We start from the raw sequence: 22504 nt of genomic DNA, 5'->3' as shown, positions 1-22504 counted from the left end.
TTACTAAATGTCTGTTCATACAGATTGAGTAGGTGGCTGCTTCTGATTTCAATAATTACTAAATGTCTGTTCATACAGATTGAGTAGGTGGCTGCTTCTGAACTAATCAAACATTACTGTACACGATGAGCATTGGTGATTTGGAAACTCGAATTCAAACTGCTGCTCTCGTCGAATAGCAAACAATAGAAATATCTCATACGCATTGCCAAAAATACTCCATACTTCACATTCTGTCTAGTATGTAAGTGCTACTAGATAGAAGGATCTGCGCCATCCCCGCAAGTCCGATCACCCGACAGCTCAGTCCAGTTCAGTTCGCAATCAGCATCTCCACTGCTATCGTCCCCCCGGCACCAAGCGCCATTCACGTATAACAAACAGGGGGGAATCTGCACGTAAGTATGAAGAATTCTGTTATGCCCTGGAAACTACCAGAAGTGACGATCAAGACAGCTCGGGGTTAGGCGAGCCGGGATGTCCGCCGGGTTCGTATTGTTGTTGAAAGAGGGGTCGAAGGGCCAGGTAATGCCAAGTATGAAGTAAACGGACCACAAACCTTGAACGTCGAACAAGGGTGGAGGAGTCGAGCACGAGTACACAGAGCTATTGACATTGCGATCGTCGCTGCCACTGACGCCTGGAGTGTCAGACTGCAATCATAATATCGTACCGCATCAACAATCTCAATCATAGGATCCTTGCATCAGAATATCGACAGTCTATCATTTGTCACTTTACTTAGTAGTGTACAGAATCCCATAGTATACAATCACAACTTCATCCTTTGTACAACCAAAACAATGTCCATCAAATGCAAAACAGAAACATGCAGACATCATAAGCGTTAACACTCATACATAAATGCCCATAATAGTACACATGAAGGCAGAAATTATCCCGCATGTTGAACAAAACACAAGCCCGCGTCATATCAATGCTGAACAAATAAAGCGACAATCTCAATTTTGCGAGGAATAACCCAACCATAAGTAGAATATTCTGTCCATTCATGCTCATGCAACCCGTTTTCACACCCAAAATAGAAAAAAAACCACGCAATGCATTAGGAGGTTGAAGCCATGCTTGCTGAAACAGACATTCAGGAAAAAATAGAAAGAAAATAAAAAAGAGGAAATTGATAATCGTAAAGCATTGGAAGACGTAACCACCGAATCATCATTGTGCATGTTCCATAATGTACGCCAATTAGGACGAAGGTGCCATGATGTCATTCTAGCACTTTCTGAGCGCCTCAGGCATCATTACCCCGAAACGGAAATTGTTGCCGTCGATCGGGAGTCATTGGTGGGTCCACACCAATGGGAATACGCCTATGACATCACAGGCTTGAACCCCGTCATTCCTGAATCATGGAGATGTTGATGCACGAGCAGAAACGGGGATCATTCTATTCGTCGTTCTGATGAAGCTGTGATATGATTTGTGATGATATCGGTTGATAGAAACTTCCAGATATGAAGCATTTCGTGCGTGCATCAGCGTACATACGCCCAAAACGCTCCGCGAGCGTCTCAATCACGGCCCCTGCGTCGCTGCTTACCAGGCCAGTCGACTTCGGGATGGACCACCCGCATGTGCCGGGTCAGCGCATCATTGCGCGAGAAGGTCTTCTCCTCCGTGCACAGATGACATCGGACCTTCTGCTTACGGGCGTTGTGGATCGTGTCCTCGTGCCGCGTAAGATCATACGGCCGCGAGAAGACCGAATTGCAGGGTTTCCCAGTAGAAGGGTTGATCCGCTCACATTTGTGGGGGCCAGCCTGAGAGTTCCGTGCCGAGTGATCGCGGCTAACAAGATGACCGCCAGGGGTAGTCTGGCGATGAGCCTCTCGCTTGTGCTTCTGGAGCTTAGCTGGTGTCTCAAACCGTAGAGTGCAGCCGTGATAGGTGCAGGTGTAAGTGCCACCATCCGTAGATGTATTGTCGGGCCGAGTAATCTCTTGTTTGAGAGGTAGGATGTTCATGTTAGATTGAGACGAAGTCATATCATTTTGAATGACTTCGCTCCCAGTAGAATCGAGGTGCGGAAGAGAGGCGGGAAACTCGGGAGTATGGTGAAGCAGATTGTTTTGCTGCTGCTGGAGCTGCGGCTGGCGGTGGTTCTGCTGTTGCTGCACGAAGGGATATTGTTGGGAGAGAGAGCTAGTCTGTGTATTGAACTGACTGGAGAACGAATCCATCGATGGAAAGTTCTGTGCCTGTCGTAGTGACGAGCTGCTCTCACGTCGCAAGCCCAAAGCCTCACTGAGATTGAAGTCAGGTTGACTCGAAGGGAACAATGGCGGCATGCTAGCATCTTCAGTCTCATTGAAATCAAGCACCGCATCCTTGGGAGACATGGTCTTGGGCTCGGTCTGCGACTGTCCCAAACTCATGGCACCCTGGGGCATAGGCACGCTGGTGGCCATTTGAGCGACATTGCTAAACTCGGCCGCCATAGGTGAGTTTTGTCGGAAGGGCGACCGGTCACGGTTCAGGTTGACCGCGGGAGACTGAGACCGTGCGGAGAGGTGACCCTGATTGGCAGCTTGCAGACGATCTGCAAAGACGCTGCGGTAGTGTTGGTTGGTGGACGAGGGTTGCTTTGGGATCCGTGGTGCTGGCATGATGGCAGGGTTGTATAGCTCATCTTGGTAAATGTCAGAGATTGTGCGATTGAGCTTGGGAATGCCGATGGTCATATTGCTACCATTGTGGTTACCGTAGTCTGAAAGCGCATCGGCATGTAAGTATTCATCCATCCACCGGTCTACATCGGGATATCGGTTCTCACCATTAGCCATCGCCTTCGATGCATCGTCGATCTCGTCAAGGTTTGTCTGCGGGGTCACCGGCGAGTTGTGACTCACGGTCGAAACGGAGGGAGCCAGTGAATAGTCACTTGATTGGTTTTGTGATTGCTGTTGCTGTTGCTGCTCCATCACAGCCCGTCTCATAGCCGCTTCTGCCTCGGCCTGACTAGCATCATGTGCGGATGGATCGTAGTTCTGAAACGGTGTGGCGAGGAAAGAGTTCTGCACGGGCGTCTGGGCAGGTGTAGGCAGAGGCTTTGACAGGCTACCGTTGTTGGACCGTTGCACGCTTCCTGCTGGGCCAGATTTGCTGGAGGCAGGAGAGGTCTGTAGCTGCGAGTCTTGATATGAGGTCCGGGGAAGACCGTTTGAAATGTGAGCTGGACTCAAAAGCTGCAAGTTGCCTTCCCAACCGTGGTTGTTTGCGACAGTATGTTGCGCCAACATGGGGTTGCTGTTATGGTGGTTGCTGTAAAGATATTGCGGTTGGTATTGTGGCAGGTATGGATTGGAAGTTGGAGGCGACGTCGAATGCTGAATATGAATCGAAGGGTTGTACGATGAAGCAGGTGTCATCGAAGGAGCCTCGAAGGAACTGCCGTCTACAACGGCAGGTGAGTATTGCGCGACTGCCGTCGCGGGAAGGTGGGAAAAGGTAGAGGCGGGAGAGGAGGAAGGTGACGAGGGAGCGGAAGAGGGCGGAGAGACAAAGTCGAAAGTAGGTTGATACTGAAAGGGAGACTGCAGTCGAGGTTGTTCTTGGTAGAAACACTGTAGTGTAGGGTCTTGCTGAGAGAAGTCTGGGATGAACAGATCGTCTTGTATGCAAACAGGGTCCTGCTGGTGGATAAAAGGTGCAGAAGTTGGTTCAGTGATGAGACCCTTACGTACAGAAGGGTACATAAGCATAATGGTCACTTGGAAAATTTGGGACGATAGACGTGGATGAAGGACACCGAGTGGAGGGAATTTGCGAAGAGGATTTGCCACCGGGGGCAGGAGAGTTTATATAATAGGTTGGCACCAACGGCCCCAAGAAGTCCCGACGGACTCAGATCCGATTAACTTGTTCGTGGTGCGACCGAGAGAACGGTTCGAGCGGAAGTTTAGTTGACGATGAGACGTGGTACGGAGTCGTCGATGCAGAGGATGATATCGAAGAGTCTGGAAGCAGCGGGCAGCAGAATCGCAACTGGAGGGTTCAAGATGTGAGGACTGGAAGTTCGTGCGAGCTACTTGATTAGTTATCTGAATAAAGTTTGACCCGAACGTTATTATGATGTGATGACAATTGCTTGTGTGTGTATGGTGAAAGAAGACAAGGTATGGAAATGTAGTGAGTATAGTTGAGTATAGGAATCACGTACTAGGAGAGGAAGGGGTACGAAGATGGGAACCCCAGACAGGAGATAATAAACGATTGATAACAAGGGATATGATGTGAGAATGACTCGAGAGGTCAAAGGCCAGATTGCCAATGTACAAGATATCTGGTTGTCGAAGCAGGATCAATGTATTATGGATGTATGGACAGGAGGGGACCAGGGACATTTATGATGTTAATGATGCAATGATAATCGGCTAGCGTCGTACTACAATGCAGAGGGAACTAACTAACTTAGCGTCAGAGTCAGTTTCTGTCAATGATTCACGGGCTTGCCCGAAGGAGTTATGACAACAGACAATCCTTGACTCAGGATTACAAATAATACCCAGGGAAAAATACCATAATTACGAATACGTACTGCCTGAGGGTTAGGTTTGATTGATCGATCTGTTTTTGTCTGGGGGATTTAGCGCCGTCCACCGTCCACCTGGCCCCATGCCCCACCGAGCCATTAAGCCGGACACTCAAAAAAAGATGAACCCACCATTATGGAGTCGGGTATCTTCCAAGCCACAATTCCTGCAGCTAATGATAAATGCGTTGTCCTTGACAAGGTACAACCGAGTACGGACTGCGGAGCGCAGACAGGTCATTTAGCACTGGCTCTTTACAATCTATCCCCTTGCAGCGACTGAGCCACACTCCCTGTGCAGGATAAGTTCGGACTTCAGTTATGCCTGAAAGGGCCCAATTAGTCGGACAAACCCGAGATATTTCCTGATAGCACAGGTATCTAGTTCTTGATGCTTCTTTGTCCTTCTTTTTCCTGGGGATACAAATTATTCAAACATGAAAATAAATCTTATGGATTTGTCATTATTTTATGACTCTCATACCGAGTACTCACCGAGCACCACATTAATCTTGAGCGTCAATGACTCAGATAGCCGCCGGGCTATGCCAGCAGTCTAGGACTCCTATGGAGACCATTTTGGTAGTAGATAGTAGCATCTTGTAATAGTACAGAATACTGTTCAATCTATTAGTAAAACCGTCTATCTAAACAACCAAACTAGTACTGTTGGATGAGACTGACGATCCTCCCATTTCTGATCCTAAGGCTACCAATGACGAGCTGCCGTGGCTAGGCCGGGCATTCCTGTCCACGCAGTTGTTGAAGATTCCGATCTCGTGCGGCTTCAACGCAGGACCCTGACAATATGCACAAACGGTAGGGCCGTGTAAATCGACTAATCAGGAACGTTTGTTCTGGGGAGGGGAGAAGGGAAAGTTCTGAAGTGAGGAATGTTTGATTTGTTCGTAACTCCGCGGCCTAATGAGCCAGCCAAGTATACGCCACATTTTGCGCCACATACATGTGGCTAGTGCTCCAAGGTATGGATGTACATTATCCATGATTATTAATGTGGACGCACACGGACTTCGCCGGAGCTATGAGCATTCGACCGAGAGAATCGTCTGGCAGTACTGCGTACTATCTACTGCATTCCATGTCAATTGTCAGCACATGATTAGAAGAATTAAATGATATTCTTGCTGGACTGTGCAAGAGTGCAGAAACAGGCGATGGTGAAGCGGAACGGACTCGGAGATAGCTGGTCAGCAGCTCCACCATGCCGGCCGGCTCTCGGCATCCCCTACTGGACGGCGGACTTTTCGGGGACTCTATCTTCGACGTACACAGAACTACTCGGCCGGCCAAGTTCGCAGCACATGAGCATTTCAAGTGCATTCATCGCTTATAGAAAGATCACTTTTCAAGCTAATGCTCTGTAGCCTGCGAGGCTCAGTACTTGAATAAGTCAGCTGACTGTTTCTCTCCCATGGTACTCTGGACTATTGAGTACTAGTGGCATAGTGTTGAAGGTCATCTGACCTGGATCATGATCTTCAATATCACCACTAGGCGTCGAACGATGTAAGAGTCATACCATGAAGTAGAGAGTCTAACCATACTTCTCTGTTGATTCGTTACTAATAATTAATTTGCAGAGGGGAATAGCCTTCCTGGTTTATCACATGCAAATCCTCAGCCGATTTTGTTGAGATATCAGAAAGCCGTTGGCTGAACATCGGCAGATCAGGAAGGCGAGTGAGTACCTCGCTAAGGAAAGAGGCTAGCGGCCTATAGCAACACAGTGCCTAGTCTAGCCAATTTGCTACACAAAGACCAAGTGTCCAGTATGCAATTGTAGCCAACGGTAATCCTCCAGTGACAGACCCAGAGACACATGGCTCCCCACCCATGGCATGAATGACAGCTGAATCAAGTGGCAACTTCAACTGAAGTACATAAAATCAGAATCTGGCTGCCTTGTCTCACTCTGCTCGACGCGCACGTCCCTGAGTCAACAGAATTCGCGTACGCGGCTCATCTTCCCTTCAACCGGGCACTGGCCATGCATGACTGGCATGAGTGCTGTTCTTGACTCGTCAGATAACACAGACTAGACAGTGGATGCTCAGCCCTCATGCCCTGTAACCATTCGGAATCAATGCCTGAAGGTCAAGATCTAGTCTAATGTCTCAAATCTTGTTACCTGCAGTCTTGCACCTGCGCTTGGATCGTTGGTCCTTCGGCCAGAATGGACCCCGGCGGGTCTTGTTCTCACGCAGTGGGTATCTGCTTCCATTCTTATGTCTAGGCTTCTCCCATTATGAACGTGCGATTGGTGACTGAGAAGTTGAGACTCTCAGCTGCTTATCCCTTTCTGACATGTCTGCATTGATCATCTTTGTAGCTGGAGGTCGAACCCGGGGTACGCATGTGATTTACTGACTCAGCTCAGACTCTCCATGACAATCTAGAATGGATCTGGCATGCATTCAAGCACAGGACCTTCCACTCAGTTGATGACACCGTGATATCACCGAGATTATACCTAATATTCATCCATCCATCCACCCAAGCTGAAGTGTCTTCAGGAGGTTACACTGGTGCCAAGTAACAAGGATTAGATCGATTTAGCGGACAGTCAGCACCTTAAACCACATGGAGTTTTTCCCTCGAACCTCCGACAGCTCAAAAATGTGCATATGCAGCGAAGGAAAAAGTTTTCCCATCCCTCTGTTGCTGCAGGTTTCTTTGCAGTTGGGAGGGCTTGTGGACATGATTCGCTGACATGTAGCTGGCCGAGCACAGCCACATCCGTCGGTGGTGTGGGATCTTCGGGTTTGGTGGGACTGTTGGAACCCATCAGCAAGGGAGGAGCTGGTGTTGCTGTTAATCAGAAACACGGTAATACAAATACGGTAATAAAACTGAAGGAGACCTGCGTATTGCGCATGACAATACAGCCCTCCCACACTACTACACGCAGGGCTACATTACTCCGTGCATCCCATCCATTCCATTCTTGGGCCGGAAAATCCTAGCCGGAGGATTCGACTCGGTCCCCCCGTTAGCGCCAGAGAATTTTTTCCATCGGCCTTCTAGAAGCCCCGTCTAAATTTGGCCATGCATGGGTAGCGTCAATGCGTCCATTCCTGCTGGACTTTCTTCGAGAAGAAAATTTTTCTTGCAGTTTAACTTGCGACTTGTACGAGTTAGTTTTGGACTAGAGATGCCAAGGTGAAAATTTTTCTGGCATGGCAGCTCTGCTCGTCTAGATGGACGTTCACGATAAGGTGGTTGCACTTATGCATGCGCTGTAACGGGAATGCATTGGCCTGGATGACTGTGCGGCGTATACGTCTCGGTGATATCGGACGGTGAAAATTTTTCATGCTATCATTAGGGATAGGATAAAGTATATTATTAATAATGATGTTCTATACCGCGTTATTTTTTTTTAAACAAATATTAGAGGTAGAACAGCCGATTGTTCCTTGAACCTGTGTCAAGATCACCGTTCTCATACTGATAGATAGAACTGTTGATATCAGTACCACTATCGCCATCTATCAAGATAAGGATAAGTAACTAACGAACTAACCGGTGGAAATTCCAAGGACACAGGCTCAGGTTGGGGTCCTCGGCCCGGTAGATCCTTCAGCACTGTCGGTAACACGGCACCGTGGTTTGCGCTCCGAAGAAAAACCCAGCATCAGCAATACATCTCACCTGAATCTGAATACGAATGCTGAACCTGACTACCGTCCGAATACGAAAACTCGCGAATTTCCGGATCGAGCGTACTGCAATTTTTCCATGGAGAAACTCGGACGTGATTCTTTTCGTCTGGACCACGGAGATCCGAAGCGCAGTAATAGATAATAGCAAATTACCAATTTCTACTCCGCACTAGCCTCCTAAGATTTCGAGTCATGATATCCAGATCATGATATTGATCAGGGTCTCCCAGAGTATCAACAAATGGAAGCGAGACCGCGTGACATGCACATGGCTGGTCACATGCTCTCTCAAACCTGTCCACCTCCTAATCACTGTTTCAACTAAGATCACACCATTCCTAGGAGCAAAGTCAAATGACTTATTATTTACTGTTTGATTGAAAAAAAAAAAAAAAAAAAAAAAAAAAAAAAATTGACTCATGCGGCATACTCGGTGTAAATGAAGTTGAAATGGTCTGGACTGACTTGTCTTGACATTGACCCATCTGGGCTGATCGGGTCTCGACCCGCGTTCACGCTGTTCGATTAGAGTCGAGATCTGATCAGCAAGACTTGACTACTCAACACTAAGCATGCATGTACATTATCGGAGATTTTTTTATAGAAGTCTCTTATCCACTTCAGAGACTAGGATAGATTCTGAGTTGATTTGCTGGATATTTGAGACCCTTGAGACATGAATGAGATACACGAGTACAGAGTATGTGCGTGCGTGTGTGCAGTGGATCGTTTGCGGAGGTCGGTGGGACGGGTTCTAATATTAGGAACAGTTTATTCCTTCAACAGTGTCTGAGCTTCCATAACAGAGCAGGCCACGATCTAATAAATATGGCTATCGAAAGGATTAGTCTCGACTTCAGTCTTGGTCTTGACTTGACAATCAGATAGCCAGTTTGCATGACTAGAGTATTTGCATCTACACTACGGTGTTGGATTCCAGGCGTATGCAAGTACAATGATGTTGAAAATGAATAGAACAATATCAACTGATACAAATCCCGGAAGGAACGCTTTGGTTCGCGTCTTATGCATAGTAAACGTGCTTTTCTAAGACAACATCCAAGAACAAGAAGTGTTTTGGCTCTGTTTCCCTCGTAGATTTTTCGATCATTCCAGGACAATAGCCTACGAGCATGTTAGCATAGTTCGACCGGATAACAAGATGTCACAACATACCCGTGCACGTTCGTAGAGAGGGCGAATACCCGTCCAATGTTGGAACTGTACTCCATCAGTAATGTCCATCTGTAACAGGTCGATCAACCCTACCTGGTGTACCCCTTGCCCGATCAGGGCCTCCAACCCAGGAATAGTAGTCCACCCTGCATCGACGGCAAGCTGCATCAGCGCCGTCACCCGCGGCTTGTAAGCCATCTCCAGCAGTACGCGAGGGGATCCCTCGATTGTCCGGGAGGCGTCGGCGTCTGCCTCCTGGGCACGTTCGAACATGTGGCAGAGAATCTCCCGCATCCCGGGATCGATGGGCCGGTCGGCGGGGATGGTGCCGATTGCCACATGGGGAACATGCTCCAGTTTCTCGTTGCCCTCGACGATTTGGATGTTGTAGCTGGTGGGGAAGGTGGAGACCATACTCTCCAGCTTGGCAGGGTTCCGTCCCACAATGTAGATGGGAGAGAAACCCATCTGGTGGAGAGCGTAGATGGCAGCGCGGGATGTGCCTCCGCCACCAACCACAAGTGCACTGGCGCTGCCGTCGGCTCCGTAGGCGCCCGCGTTACGAAGGCATTGGACCATGCCCTGCCAGTCGGTGTTGTGACCGACCAGCCGCTGCGGCTTGCCCTCACCATCGGAAACTGGCACGACGGTGTTCACGGCACCAATGATCTCGGCCTCCGCAGTAATCTCATCAAGTAGGGGCATGATATCCAGTTTCAGAGGAATCGTCACCGAGGCTCCTCCGAAGTCGGGAGCGCGGATGAAGTCCTTGACATCTTCCACATTGGCAGTCTCCAACCGGGTGTACTCATGGGGAAGTCCCATCTCGGCGAAAAGAGTGTTGTGCAGTGCCGGCGAGCGGGACTCGGAAATAGGGCTTCCAAAGAGGGCAAAGCGCTTCTTCTTGATCTCGCCCATCAGTGACAGGCCCTTGCGAATATCGGTCGCAGACAGCTGGCCTGGAGCAGCCCTGAACGGGAGAGCAGGATGCGATACTGGTGTCATGAATCCATTCAAGATGCGACTCAGTTGCCCGTTGCCTCCCATGTTGATCGCGATCAGTGGCACGTCGTGAGCCTCTTCGGCCCAGTTCTTGAACTTCCTCAGAGCCGTGTTGTCATCGAGGTTCCTAGCCACGCCTACAAGCTTGATCACATCGCCGTACTCGAGCGCCCTGTTGTAGTACTTCATCCAGGACATGTTTGCCCACGAAAGTTCGCCGTTAGGGTCGTGGTGCGAAGCGATGATCTTCGAGTACCCCTTCATTTCAGTAACCGCGCGCAGCATCTCATCTGGGAAAGCAATTTCGAGATCAACAAACTCGCACCCTGACCGGACAGCAAGCCGGTAGAGCTGCATCGCCTCCGCATGAGCATCGTCGGGGAACCGACCACCCTGTCCCTTCGTGCGAATGGTGAAGATCACGGGCAGTGTGATGCGACTGCGCAGGTAGGAAATTTGATCAGCAACAAAATCGACCGTCGGAATGCCGTTCGACGAGTCTGGATCCTCCAGTAGATCGACACGCAATTCGACAGCATCAGAGCCCACACATGCTTGCTCCAAGATCTGATCCGCACCACGCACGTCAGGAAGAGTCAGCGACACGAAGAACGAATGCTGCTTCTTCTTGATGGTACCGAGGCTGTCATCTAGTCCCGTGACAAACTTGATAAAACGCGCAAAGTCCTCAGACGCCCGGGGAAGTCCTGCGCTGGCGTGCTGACTGTAGTACTGAATATTGCTGCACTCCTGGAACCATGGCTTGCGGCGCAGCCACACTCCCAGCATATCCTCAACGTAAGCTGGGCGGGTCTTATCGATGTTCAAGAATGCCATCACCTGCTTGATGTCGCGCATGATAAGCAGAACATTTCCTTTGGTTTTGTGCCAATCGATAAGCAGCTTTCTCGCTTCAGGAATCTCTACTACTCCTCCGCCGCATGCGAAAACATGGCCGGTCGGGCGCTCCTTCATCGTTCGTTGCAGAAGATTAAGCTCGGCATCTCGGAAACCTTGCCAGCCACGCTGCTTGATGATGTCCGGGATGGTCATGCCTTCTATGCGCTCGAGTTCGTCGTCTAGATCAATGAAGGGTCGCTTGAGCGTAGACGCAACCCAGTGTCCACTTGTGGTCTTTCCAGCACCACGCATACCGATAATGAACACCGACGCACTTGCCTTTTCGGCACGGGTAAGAACGGGTGACTCGGCTTCCTTCAGCTCCTTGCCCTCCAGCTTGACGGCGAATTTCTGTCGCAGAGTATCCCACCAGCCGGGCCATGTCTTACCCACACATTCTTTTTCTAGAATCAGCGTGGGCTTAGGGGCAATGAGAGATAAAACGCTGAAGCTGAACGCGACTCGGTGGTCATCGTAGCAAAATACGCCGCCGGCCGGCTGCCGAAGGGTGGAGCGGTCAATGCCGTCGATCTCAAGTCCATCATCGTGTTCCCGACAGACGACACCAAACTTGGCAAGCTCATCGTGCATGGCCTTAATGCGGTTACATTCTTTGACACGCTGGTTCGCGATACCATAGATGCGAGTTGTGTGGTTCGAGTCCTTGCCTCTGGCAATGGCCGCAAGAACCGACGCCCCAAGGAATGCATCAGTCATAGGCTCCATATCGACGTTGGGCAAAGGCCGCAAGACACCATCGGCGGGACCGGTAACGGTGGTCGACGTGTCGGTCTGTTCCACAGTGCAACCCATGGGTCTCAGAACATCAACGGCGAAACGAGCGTCGCCTTGAAGAGACTTAGATCCAATGTTCGGAATAGTGCACGTGGTGCCAGTGACTGCTGCAATCGCCAAGGGGTAGGTGGCGGAGCTCGCGTCGCTCTCCACAACGTACTCTGCAGGGTTGATGTAACGTCCCTGAGGAATGTGATAGGTATGCTCCTCAGTGGTAGATTTCTTCACATCAATGCCGAAAGATCTCATCATAGCCGTCGTCATGTCAATGTAAGGCTGCGAGATGGGCTTACCGCCCACCAGCTTCAAGGTCACAGGCTCCTTAGCGTATGGGGCGCACATGAGCAGGGAGGACACATATTGCGACGACACTTTAGCGGCGAGGTTGATTTGGCCACCGGTGAACCCGCCTGAGGCGGCGATCTTGAGCGGCAGACTGCCCTTGTTCTCGACGTACTCAATCTGCGCACCATTTGCGGTCAGGGCATCCACCAAGTCGCCAATAGGTCTCTGCTTCATGCGGTTATTGCCGGTAAGAACGCTCGAGTCGACGCTGCTGGCAGTGGCAAGGGTTGCGACAGTGGTCAAGAAACGCGATGCTGTACCCGCGTTGCCCAGGTAGAGCGGAGAAGGATGAGCTTGAAGAGCACCTCCTTTGCCATTGACAACAAGGACTTCGCCTTCCTCTTCCCATGAGAAGGTGGCAGCGCCAAGGCGTTCCAAGGCGTTCAGCATGACCTCGGTGTCATCGGAATGCAGCAGGTTTTTGATACGGACAGTGCCCGAACCGAGAGCGGCAAGTACCAGAGCTCGGTTGGAGATGCTCTTCGAGCCCGGAGGCGCACAAACCACTTCTGAGGTCGTTGATACGCCAGGGTGCACCTCAATACTAGGGGCAAGAACGACACCAATATCCTCATTCGGCACAACACTAGCCCGTGGTTCGTAAGTGCGACCGATTGCTGACAGAAGAACGATTTTTTTCTTGGGACCGTCGTTCTTCTTGTCCAAAGCCATGTTAAAAAGAATCTGGTCAACAGAGCAGTGTTTACCGGCGGTCAGTTTGCGAATTCGCGAGTCCTTCAGAGATGTAGGCAAGCCGTAGGCGGCAATACACTTGACAATGCGGGCCACGGCAACACCCTTCAAGATACCAAGATGTCTCGCCAACTCCGCTTCCTTGACCATACCAATGGCAACGCACTCTCCGTGGAGGATTTGAGGAGTAAGAATAGCCTCAATAGCGTGACCGATTGAGTGACCCCAGTTTAGAAGGTTGCGCAGACCTCCTTCACGCTCGTCCGCGGAAACAACAAAGGCTTTGTGACGCGCCGACGCAAGGATTCTCGCCTTCAGGATCTCCTCGATCCCCTCGAATCGCCGTTGACCCGGCTTAACCTCACGCCGAACAGCGCTCAAAATAGTTTCGGCATTGTCTTCGAGAGCGGTGAACTCTTCTTCGCTAGAGATGGCGGCTGTCTTGATAACCTCAGCCATACCGTTGATGAACTCCCTGACGGGAAGAGTCTCCAAGAATTCCAGGTCAATATAGATCCTTGACGGTTGCCAGATCGCGCCGATCAGGTTCTTTCCCAAAGGGGTATCAATAGCCGTCTTTCCACCGATCGAGGAGTCCACCATAGCCAGCAGCGTAGTAGGAACCTGTACAAAGCGAACACCGCGCATATAGGTCGCAGCGACGAAACCTGTTAGGTCTCCAATGACCCCTCCACCCAGCGCAATGACCACAGTATCTCGGCCGCATGGCGGGCTCTGACTCAACATCCAATCCTCGATATCTGCCTTTGTCTGTCTCGACTTGGAGACTTCCCCTGGAGGAGCATTGTAGATCAATAGGCGGGGAGACGGAGAGACCGAGGCGGCGGCCTCCTCGAAGGACTTCTGGAAGCCGGGGGTGTAGATCGATCCGATATTCGTGTCGGTGATCAGGACGTAGGTTGTAGAGGGACAGCCGCTAATCAGGTCTTTGGCGACATAGTTGCGCCAGAGACCAAAGTCAGCGACTATACTCTCCTGGCCCAGGATGCTGATTTTCGTGGGTCCGGTCATGGTAGAGAGGATGGGAGGGGATAGCAATAGGGATGAAATTCAACACTTTTGGGGGGCAGTTCGGCCTTCGCCTTTCTATTGCATTCTGTGTTCAGTCGCAAGCCACCCTTACGTTCGTTTTAATGGGACCGATACTAGCTACTCAGTGAGGTGAAGAAGACAAGAGTCAGCCGGAGAAACGAAGTCGGGGAAATTTTGAGCGGGGCAATGGAATAGATACCTGCAGCTTGGCCGGGAACTCAAGCAAAGAGCAAAGCAGTAGGGGAGCGACCGAAGAGAATGGACCCAGTATCAGACCAATTGCTCAAAGTATTAATGATCGGAAAGAACCAGAATTTCAACGGAGTGCTGACCTGTGGAAGTCAGACAGAAATCCGCAGATTGACTCACCGTTCCCGCTCCGATGTCGCGGCGGTAAGGGCTCCTTCGGTGCAGTCTACGGCAAGATACTCGAAAATTTGAGCAACAAGTGACTTGACTGCGAGATTACACAATTATTTATACTCATACTGATATCTAGTTTACAGGGAAGCAATGCAATAAGAGGTGTTCAAAAATGTCAGATTTCCCAATTGCTGCCAAAAGTATGATTTCTAATGTATTGATACGATACTAATCTCTTTCCCATTCCGCCAGCTGAACTCCGTGTCCCAGTTGCATCAGTCAAATCCGCGGTCACCGAAGGTACCTCATCGGGATAGTGGTGAAACTCATAGACGTAGAAAAAACCACAAATCAGATCTCAGTAACGACCGTATCCACCTGAGTTTCTGGAGGAGTACTGGTCTTGGTTATATTGGCGCTGATCGCGATAACCGCCTCCGCGATAGTTACCTCCGCGATGGTATCCTCCGCCGCCTCTGTATCCTCCGCTGCCACCATGGTCGGAGGACCTGCCATTATACTGATTGGACTGGTTGTAATATGAGGACTGATTATAGTATCCTTGCTGGCCCTGACCATAGTGGTCGCCCTGGCCATGGTTGCCTTGGTACTGACCGGGTCCTTGCCCGTATGGAGGCCGATGATGCGAACCGGACATTCCTCCATGTGGAGGAGGGGGAGGACCTCTGGAGAAGCCAGCGGACCCTGGAATGGGTGGAACCCAGCCAGAAGGCATTATAGGACCGCCACCAACATTACCAGGGACGGGCGGTATGAAACCAGGGTCGAGATGCGCAGCGAAAGGATTAGGCCTGTCGCTTGCATAGTTGATACGGCCACCTTTTTGTCCACCGCGCAAAGGGGCACCGCCATACGACCTTCCAGAGTTTTGAGCCTTGTGCTTGACTGCTTGGATATCTGCGTTATCCAACGCTGGAGGGTTGAATTTGACTCCTCGAAGAAGCATGGACTTGTGAACGTGATTTGACTTCGGGATCTCATAGTTCACACTAGGATGAAAACTCGTTAGCTAGGTACAAAAAGGGACAAGTAAGAAGAGAGACTCACGTCAAGGACCGATCATCCTCCAAACTCGGCATGCCGTATTCCTCGAGTGACGATGGCAGAGAGCTATGAGGAATATAGGCCTCATTACGCTCGACCTTGCCCGCCAAACCGTCACTTATACGCATGTTCAACTTGTACTTCTGGACGCCCTGCTTCTTCGAATAGAAATTGGCTACCAGGTCTTGATACAATGGATGAGCCTCCGAAATCAGCAACACCTCTCGTCCCACGCTGTTGCGGAGCTTTTCGTCTTCAGTGAGAAGCGGGTATTTCTTTTCCATGGCGGCAAGAAGCCGCTTCTCGTCAATGAAGGGTAGTAGAATCACACCCTGCCAAGCGAACTTCTTGCCATTCAAATCCACAGCAAAATCCTCCGGATAGAAATCAATGATTTCACTATCTGGGCTGCTCATAAGGTCGTGGAAAACTTTGGGAATAGCGTGATTGGAGGAGGCTGGGAGAACTCCCATCAACTGTTCAAATGGTTTGAAGGGCACTCCCTTGTCGAAGGTTATCTCCATATCGCCAATGTCCACAAAATCTGCGGCGAAAGGAGCGTAATGGTACGGATAGTACCAAGTCCAGGACGGGCATCCTTGGAAATAATACAGTAGAACCCATGCGAGACCCTCGGCGTATGCCCGCGCAACCTTGTGGCGAAATTCCTTATCCTGGGGGTCGACGCCAAACTTCTGCTCGTAGTACCGGTCGGCGTATCCTTCCTCCCACAGACGAACTGTGTCGGGAGGCAGCTCATCCTCCTTGGCAGCAACAGGCACAGCAGGCGAGTCTCTGCCTGGAGTTCCTGCGTCCGTATCCTCCTCTTCCACGAGATCGGCCTTTCTCTTGCCAAGGACCGATGGCGAAGTTTGCTCCGTCTGATCCGGCTGATCCTGTGAAGGCTCATCATTGTTTGTCGTGGCCCCCTCGGATTTCTCCTCACCATTTTGACCATTTTGAGAGCCCTGCATTAGCTTGCTCTTCAAGACGGCCGCCGCGCTCTTATTTGCCATGTTGGCCCGATAAACAGCGCCGCGATTGACTACCATGCTGTGAGTGAGTTCCCTTGTCTGTCGAGACAATTCTCCTCGACTGGGGGTGATAAGTTCCAATTGATTCGGCGGCGCTGCATCACCACCACCTCGGGGAGCACGGTGACCGACGGGTGAGTCCATGGGCTCATAAGTGGGGGAGCTTCTTCGTCGCTTCCTGGCTCGTTCTTCTTCTCGAGCCTTTGCTTCCTGCTTCCGTCTTTTCTCGTTGGCCAGCTTTCTTTCCTCTGCTTGTCTACGACGCCGGAAGATGGCATCTTCCTGCTTTGCGAGTCCCTGCAGAATGAGCTGAGCCCGCTTCAGATCGACATGCCCATCCTCGGTTAGGTACCCGCCCATGACGGGAATGTTATCGCGCCAGATTGCAATCAGAGTATCTATACCATTCTCACGGATGTCTAATGACGGTAGGTGAGGCAGGAAGTCATTTCCTACAAAGAAGCACATGAAAACCCAATCATCCAAAGCCCGTTCGAGGTCAAAGGGGAATGGTTGATGCGGCACATACAGCTCGGCAGCGAGATACTCTCTGAGGATGGAAACATGGAGCCAGATGAATGGTTTGAGAGAGGAACCTTTCTGCTTTTCATCAAATTCCCCATTCTTCTCCTTCGCCTGACCCCTGCACTCCTCTGCCTTGTGACCCTGTTGACCACAGAGATGGCAGGTTCGTGCCCGAGACTCCTGGAAGAAGACGTCTTCACGCAATACTCTGAAATGGGGTTCATGGGTAGCAAGACCCAGCATGATCAAATCGGCGTCCTACAAGACATATCGTCAGCGGTTTGCATCGGGTAATGCGCAGTGTATATAACCCACCAATCCATAGATAACGTGGCGAGTGTTCGGGTCGTGCTCGGGTGCCGCCCTTTGTGATCGGATAAATTCCATGATCTTGTGCTCGCCCTCTCCGGGTACAGTCGCATCCGAAATAATGATTTTAAGCTATAGTAGTTAGCAGGCATTCGCATTAGACCCGCCGAAATATCGTACCTTCTCCCAAGCTGGGTCAGTATTCAACTTGTAAGCAATCCAGTAGCGGAGAGATGCAGCGAGAATGTCCATGAACGGTGTTCCTGGAGTAATGACATTGCTATCCCATGTTTTCTTGACAACCTCTTCCTGTAACTCTTCGTCCACTTTGTTGCCGTTCTGTTTAGCAAGCATCTTGCGAAACTCCTCCTTCTTTTCGTCCGCCTCTTTCGCCTCTTGGGCCGACCGGAATCGACGTGCTCGTTGCTGGTTCATCTTGGCTCGCGGCGCGACACCATCTACAGAAGAGACAGGCGTCAGTCGAAAATCAAATCATATCAGAATAGCCTTGTCACATACCAACAGCAATCATCAGAAGCTTCCTGGGACGGACCATGTTCACCACGCGGTCAGTGTACTTGAAGATTTCCACCATCATCTCCTGCTCATTCGCTGGTGGAGGCTTGCCCTCAGGATGGGTACATGGATGGACGATACCATTCATATCCAAGTAGAGATTATCCATCTCTTCTCCATTGGGGTTTGGTTTAGTGATGTCAACGGGAATTTCTTCGCCGTTGACTTCGTACGGCAACTCTTCAATGACCGGGGAGATGATCTTGGGGTATTTGTTGGAAAGCCATCGAAACAATGCCGGAACTCCCATGATGGCGACAGTAGATTATGGCTATGACGAGAAAGAAGTGTAGACTTATAAAGGTTGAGATCCAATCAGTTCCTGATGCGCTCCATCAGCTTTCTCGAACACTAGCCTCTCCTTGTCGCGGATCAGTAACGACCGGGACGATATGTAGTTTTATCCTCGTTTAATGATGTCGCATCAAGATCAGGCGTCCAACGTCTGATATTAGGACAATATGCGAAGACAAAACCCTAACCGATTGTGTTTAAGTGAAAGGATGGTTGTCTGAAAGTCTCTGCGATAAGATGAAGGCGGGATTTCGGCGCTATTCTTGACGCGGTTCCGGAGTTTAGCGGCCCCTTGGCATCGGTTGGTTTGAGCCAGTAGACAGCTGTTATCCCGGAAGTAACATCAGTGTTGTGGTGATGACAACGCAATTGGAATTGTGAGCTTATTTTGTCAGACTATTCAATGCCTGAATATTGCTACGCCCTCGGCCGGCGGTGACCATGATACTACGATCAATCTGTTGCGATGTTCCGAATCCTCGAATCACAGGCGCCGGCCAAACAAACGGCAACGGACACAATCAACACTTTGAGCAGTAGACTCCAAAGTGCGACTTTACTGGAGGATCGACGTGCGGCAATACAGGGACTAAGGAGCTTCTCGAAGCTTTATCCGGCCTCTGTCGCATCTGGAGCGCTACGACCGTTGATCAACAGCCTGAGAAATGACCGAGAAGATGTGGACACGATCAAGGTGGTCTTGGAGACTTTGTTGATGCTATTCTCCCCAGATGAGAGCAGTGTGCGTTGATTGTCCTGATCTGTTGATAGGACTTGCTGATAGGTAGCTCACAGCCCGAAGCGTCTGATGAGATAGCCCTGTGGCTTGCGGATGAGTTCACTCAGGTGTGTACTGGCTGCGTGGTGCGAATGTTATATGTAGCTAATGAGGCGAAAGCGACAAGACAATATCACCGCACTTCTCGATCTCCTTGATACGCGGGACTTCTACTCTCGTCTGTATTCGCTGCAGTTGATGTTTCAGATCTCAAGTGCCCGGCCAGAAAGGACACAGGAATGTATACTAACCGCCCCGCTGGGTATTCCCAGGCTTGTCGGTGCCCTGGGGGATAGCAGGGAACCAATTCGTAATGGTAAGCTGCACCGGGTTTGGATTTTCTATAATGCTCGAGTGACTCATCGTACGTGCGCGTTTTACAGAAGCATTACTTTTACTCATTGCATTGACACCTGCCTCGGAGGAATTTCAGAAACTCGTTGCCTTCGAAAATGCCTTTGACGTGATATTGTCCCTGATCGAGAATGAGGGTGGTTTGATACATGGATTAGAGGTCGTGGAAGATTGTCTATCTTTGCTAGCCAATCTTCTACGACTCAATATATCGAACCAGTCATACTTCCGAGAGACCGGCTGCGTGAGAAGATTGGCGAAACTCCTAGCTGATGTCAACAAAGACGAGGATCCAGCTGAGGACATTCCACACTGGACGCATGGTCAGCGCGATAAGAATATCTGGGGTTTACTAGTTATCATCCAGCTGTTCCTCACTAAGGGTGGGATTAACACTCCCGCCAATCAGATGGCTTTATGGAATAATGGTGTGATGGAGCAAATATTGAGCGCGGCCTTCGGCCAGAAGTTCAATGTTAACGTGACATCCAAGGTTTGTGCTTTTGAGTTTTCCAGGTACGACTCATCGGTTGACCTATCTAGGCGTTGGCTACATGCGCCGATTTGATCCGCGGAAACTCGTCTCTGCAGGAGAGATTCGGGGATATTGAGGTCTTTTGGGGTCGACAGCCCAGTCAAGATGGCGTTGTCAATGGAGACAAAGTCGCGAACGGTGTTCAGCGTGTAAACGTAATCGAAGCATTGCTTAAATTGAGTCTTGAACCAGCCCCAATACAGGTACTTGATGCCCGGCTGGCCGCAAGCGAGTGCATCAAGGCATTCTTTGCAAATCATCCGGGAATTCGCGTCCACGTGTTGCGGAGAGCGATTGATGGACATCTCAGCGGGCAGGATCAAATTCCGAATATCATGACTGTTCTGCTCGTGCCGCCTGATGCTCGAGGAAATTCCGATCCTTACCAAGTGTGGATTGCGTCTGTCTTAATGTTCCACTTGCTGTTTGAAGATGCTGAGGCAAAGGCGATAGCCATGCAAGTGACTGAGGGCGATGCTGAAAGCGGCGAAGAAGTAATCACCTGCATCCAAACAATTCTGGGAAACCTAATCACAGGAATGAAAAGGGGCGATGACGAGAGAATCACGGTAGGCTATTTGATGTTGCTGTGCGGGTGGCTTTTCGAAGAGCCAGATGCTGTCAATGATTTTCTTGGAGAGGGAAGCAGCGTTCAAAGCTTATTGCAAGAAACTAAGCATCGCGGTGTCTCCAATGTAATTATGCCCGGCCTGACAACGATTTTATTGGGAATCATCTACGAATTTTCCACGAAGGACTCGCCTATTCCTCGGGCTACGTTGCACAAGTTACTGCTCGACCAGCTAGGCAGAGAGCAGTATATTGACAAGATCACTCGCTTCAGAGAATCGCCCATGGTCCGGGACTTCGAGGTCTTGCCACAGACGGTGGGAGGACAGTTTGACGCGGGACTACCTGATATTTTCTTTGACAGGACATTCATTGATTTTATCAAAGATAACTTCAGCCGGTTGATTCGGGCAATCGATCGCGAACCCGGGCTTGAGATATCGGTCATCACAAATGGCATTCAGCGAGGAGTTTCGCGAGAACTGGTTGATTCGCTCAGGGCTGAGCTCGAAGAACGAAGCCAAGCTGTGCAGAAGCTCGAATCTGACTTACTGAATTTACGAAACCAACTTGAGCAAGAGCAGCTCGAACATAGAAAATTCAAGGACCTGAGCATCTCAGAGGCCTCCAAAATACGGCAGATTAATGAATCGTTGCAACGAAATCATGAACAGGAGTTGGCGAGATTAGAAGAACAACACAATTATGCCAAGAACGAATTGCTGAAACAGCATGGCGATCAGCTTCGAGCTATCGACAACCAGCTCAAGGAAACCTCCGCTGAATATGAGAGGAGAAGCCAGAAAGTCAAAAAGCTGCACGATACGGAAGTCGCTGATCTTCAGAAGAAACTCCAATCGCTGGAATTGGAGCTTACCCGCGTCAGGGAACAAAGTGCAGACGAAATTGGTGGCTTACAATCGACGATTCAAACGATGAGGTCCGAAGCAGACCAAAGCAAAGGACAGCATTGGGCCCAGGTAGCGGAGCTTGAAAGCACAATCCAAAGTCTACGCTCAGAACTAGACGAAAACAAGGCGAACCATGCCGATCAGGTCTCTAATCTCAGCGACACGATTCGGAGGCTACAGTCTGAACTTGACAAAGCCAAAGAAGGACACGAGGCTGAGCTTGCTGACCTTAGAGCGAAGGCTCAGACCGTGCAGTCCGAACTTGACACAGCCAAACAAGAACATGAGACTGAAATCAGTGGCCTTAGAGTCAAGGCTCAGTCGTTACAGTCAGAACTCGACTCTCGTACGGAAAGGTCCAAGGAAGATCTCCAGGCTGTTCACGACGACTACTTATCTAAGCTTTCAGAGCTGGAAAAGCGGGTGAAGCTGGCTGAGAGCAAGGCAGAAAAAGCTGAAGCAGATGCGCTCAAATCTGCTGAAACACTCAAGGAGGTCCAGGCACAACTTGGAAAGACCAAGGCTGAAGTTGACGAGAAGGAGGAAGCTCGCAAAGCCGCGCAGGCCGAACTCGAAGATCTCCTGATAGTGTTTGGGGATTTGGAAGCGAAGAGAAATCAAGATAAGGTGAGTCATTAGCTACTTGAATTGGGACCAATTACTAAAGAATCATCTTTCAAGAAACGCCTTAGAGAACTTGGACAAGAGGTGTCTGAGGCTGAAGAAGACGAAGACGAGGACGAGGCCGAGGAGGAAGAATGAGGTTCGACATGTTCATACATCATGAACTGCGATTCAAGCGAGCTAGCTTTCAACTCATCCTATTAAAACAACCTAGATACCATCAACCAGCATAGGTATATTGCCATTAGGTAGCGATCTTCTGGACTGTCGTGTGTCTGTAATAGTAATACTCAAGGGCGGTAGGGCAAGAAACCTTGGCAGAAAATCGGTCCGCGGGGGCCGTGAGTCATTGCCGCCCTACATT

The 22504-nt window shown here is 50.1% G+C and overlaps 4 protein-coding genes across 4 annotated transcripts; 1 reads left to right on the top strand and 3 right to left on the bottom strand.

Annotated features, from left to right (window-relative positions):
- Positions 1-40: 40 nt before the first annotated feature.
- AFUA_1G13750 (stress-regulated transcription factor RPN4) lies at positions 41-4423 on the bottom strand. Its single transcript, XM_747652.2, has 2 exons — positions 4184-4423; positions 41-4031 (listed from the first exon to the last, which is right to left on the bottom strand). The coding sequence occupies exon 2, from the start codon at positions 3723-3725 to the stop codon at positions 1536-1538; it is 2190 nt and encodes a 729-aa protein (XP_752745.1). The 5' UTR covers positions 3726-4031; positions 4184-4423; the 3' UTR covers positions 41-1535.
- A 4278-nt stretch (positions 4424-8701) lies between these two features.
- AFUA_1G13740 (pentafunctional protein ARO1) lies at positions 8702-14572 on the bottom strand. The gene is made up of 4 exons (XM_077803954.1): positions 14402-14572; positions 9508-14319; positions 9415-9459; positions 8702-9363 (listed from the first exon to the last, which is right to left on the bottom strand). The coding sequence occupies exons 2-4, from the start codon at positions 14179-14181 to the stop codon at positions 9346-9348; spliced, it is 4737 nt and encodes a 1578-aa protein (XP_077660123.1). The 5' UTR covers positions 14182-14319; positions 14402-14572; the 3' UTR covers positions 8702-9345.
- A 152-nt stretch (positions 14573-14724) lies between these two features.
- rat1 (5'-3' exoribonculease Dhp1) lies at positions 14725-18602 on the bottom strand. Its single transcript, XM_747650.2, has 5 exons — positions 18018-18602; positions 17679-17956; positions 17505-17630; positions 15634-17447; positions 14725-15575 (listed from the first exon to the last, which is right to left on the bottom strand). The coding sequence occupies exons 1-5, from the start codon at positions 18322-18324 to the stop codon at positions 14924-14926; spliced, it is 3177 nt and encodes a 1058-aa protein (XP_752743.1). The 5' UTR covers positions 18325-18602; the 3' UTR covers positions 14725-14923.
- Positions 18603-18670: 68 nt separating this feature from the next.
- On the top strand, positions 18671-22475 carry AFUA_1G13720 (uncharacterized protein). Its single transcript, XM_077803953.1, has 6 exons — positions 18671-19110; positions 19164-19214; positions 19267-19462; positions 19530-19993; positions 20044-22143; positions 22198-22475. Exons 1-6 carry the CDS (start codon positions 18835-18837, stop codon positions 22276-22278), a joined length of 3168 nt encoding a protein of 1055 aa, XP_077660122.1. The 5' UTR covers positions 18671-18834; the 3' UTR covers positions 22279-22475.
- Positions 22476-22504: the final 29 nt, after the last annotated feature.

This window comes from Aspergillus fumigatus, chromosome 1 (genome assembly GCF_000002655.1).
Source record: "Aspergillus fumigatus Af293 chromosome 1, whole genome shotgun sequence".
Classification (NCBI taxonomy): domain Eukaryota; kingdom Fungi; phylum Ascomycota; class Eurotiomycetes; order Eurotiales; family Aspergillaceae; genus Aspergillus; species Aspergillus fumigatus.
The sequence above is the reverse complement of the archived record's forward strand: the minus strand, read 5'-3'. Positions and strand labels throughout refer to the sequence as shown.

Coding starts and splice junctions, on each gene's coding strand:
- AFUA_1G13720 (XM_077803953.1), top strand. CDS start 18,835: ATGTTCCGAATCCTCGAATCACAGGCGCCGGCCAAACAAACGGCAACG. Junction 19,463..19,529: donor CAGGGAACCAATTCGTAATG/GTAAGCTGCACC, acceptor CGCGTTTTACAG/AAGCATTACTTTTACTCATT. Junction 19,994..20,043: donor ATGTTAACGTGACATCCAAG/GTTTGTGCTTTT, acceptor TGACCTATCTAG/GCGTTGGCTACATGCGCCGA.
- rat1 (XM_747650.2), bottom strand. CDS start 18,324: ATGGGAGTTCCGGCATTGTTTCGATGGCTTTCCAACAAATACCCCAAG. Junction 17,631..17,678: donor CTGACCCAGCTTGGGAGAAG/GTACGATATTTC, acceptor TAACTACTATAG/CTTAAAATCATTATTTCGGA. Junction 15,576..15,633: donor GAGGATGATCGGTCCTTGAC/GTGAGTCTCTCT, acceptor TTTTCATCCTAG/TGTGAACTATGAGATCCCGA.
- AFUA_1G13740 (XM_077803954.1), bottom strand. CDS start 14,181: ATGACCGGACCCACGAAAATCAGCATCCTGGGCCAGGAGAGTATAGTC. Junction 9,460..9,507: donor TCGGGCAAGGGGTACACCAG/GTAGGGTTGATC, acceptor GATGGAGTACAG/TTCCAACATTGGACGGGTAT.
- AFUA_1G13750 (XM_747652.2), bottom strand. CDS start 3,725: ATGCTTATGTACCCTTCTGTACGTAAGGGTCTCATCACTGAACCAACT.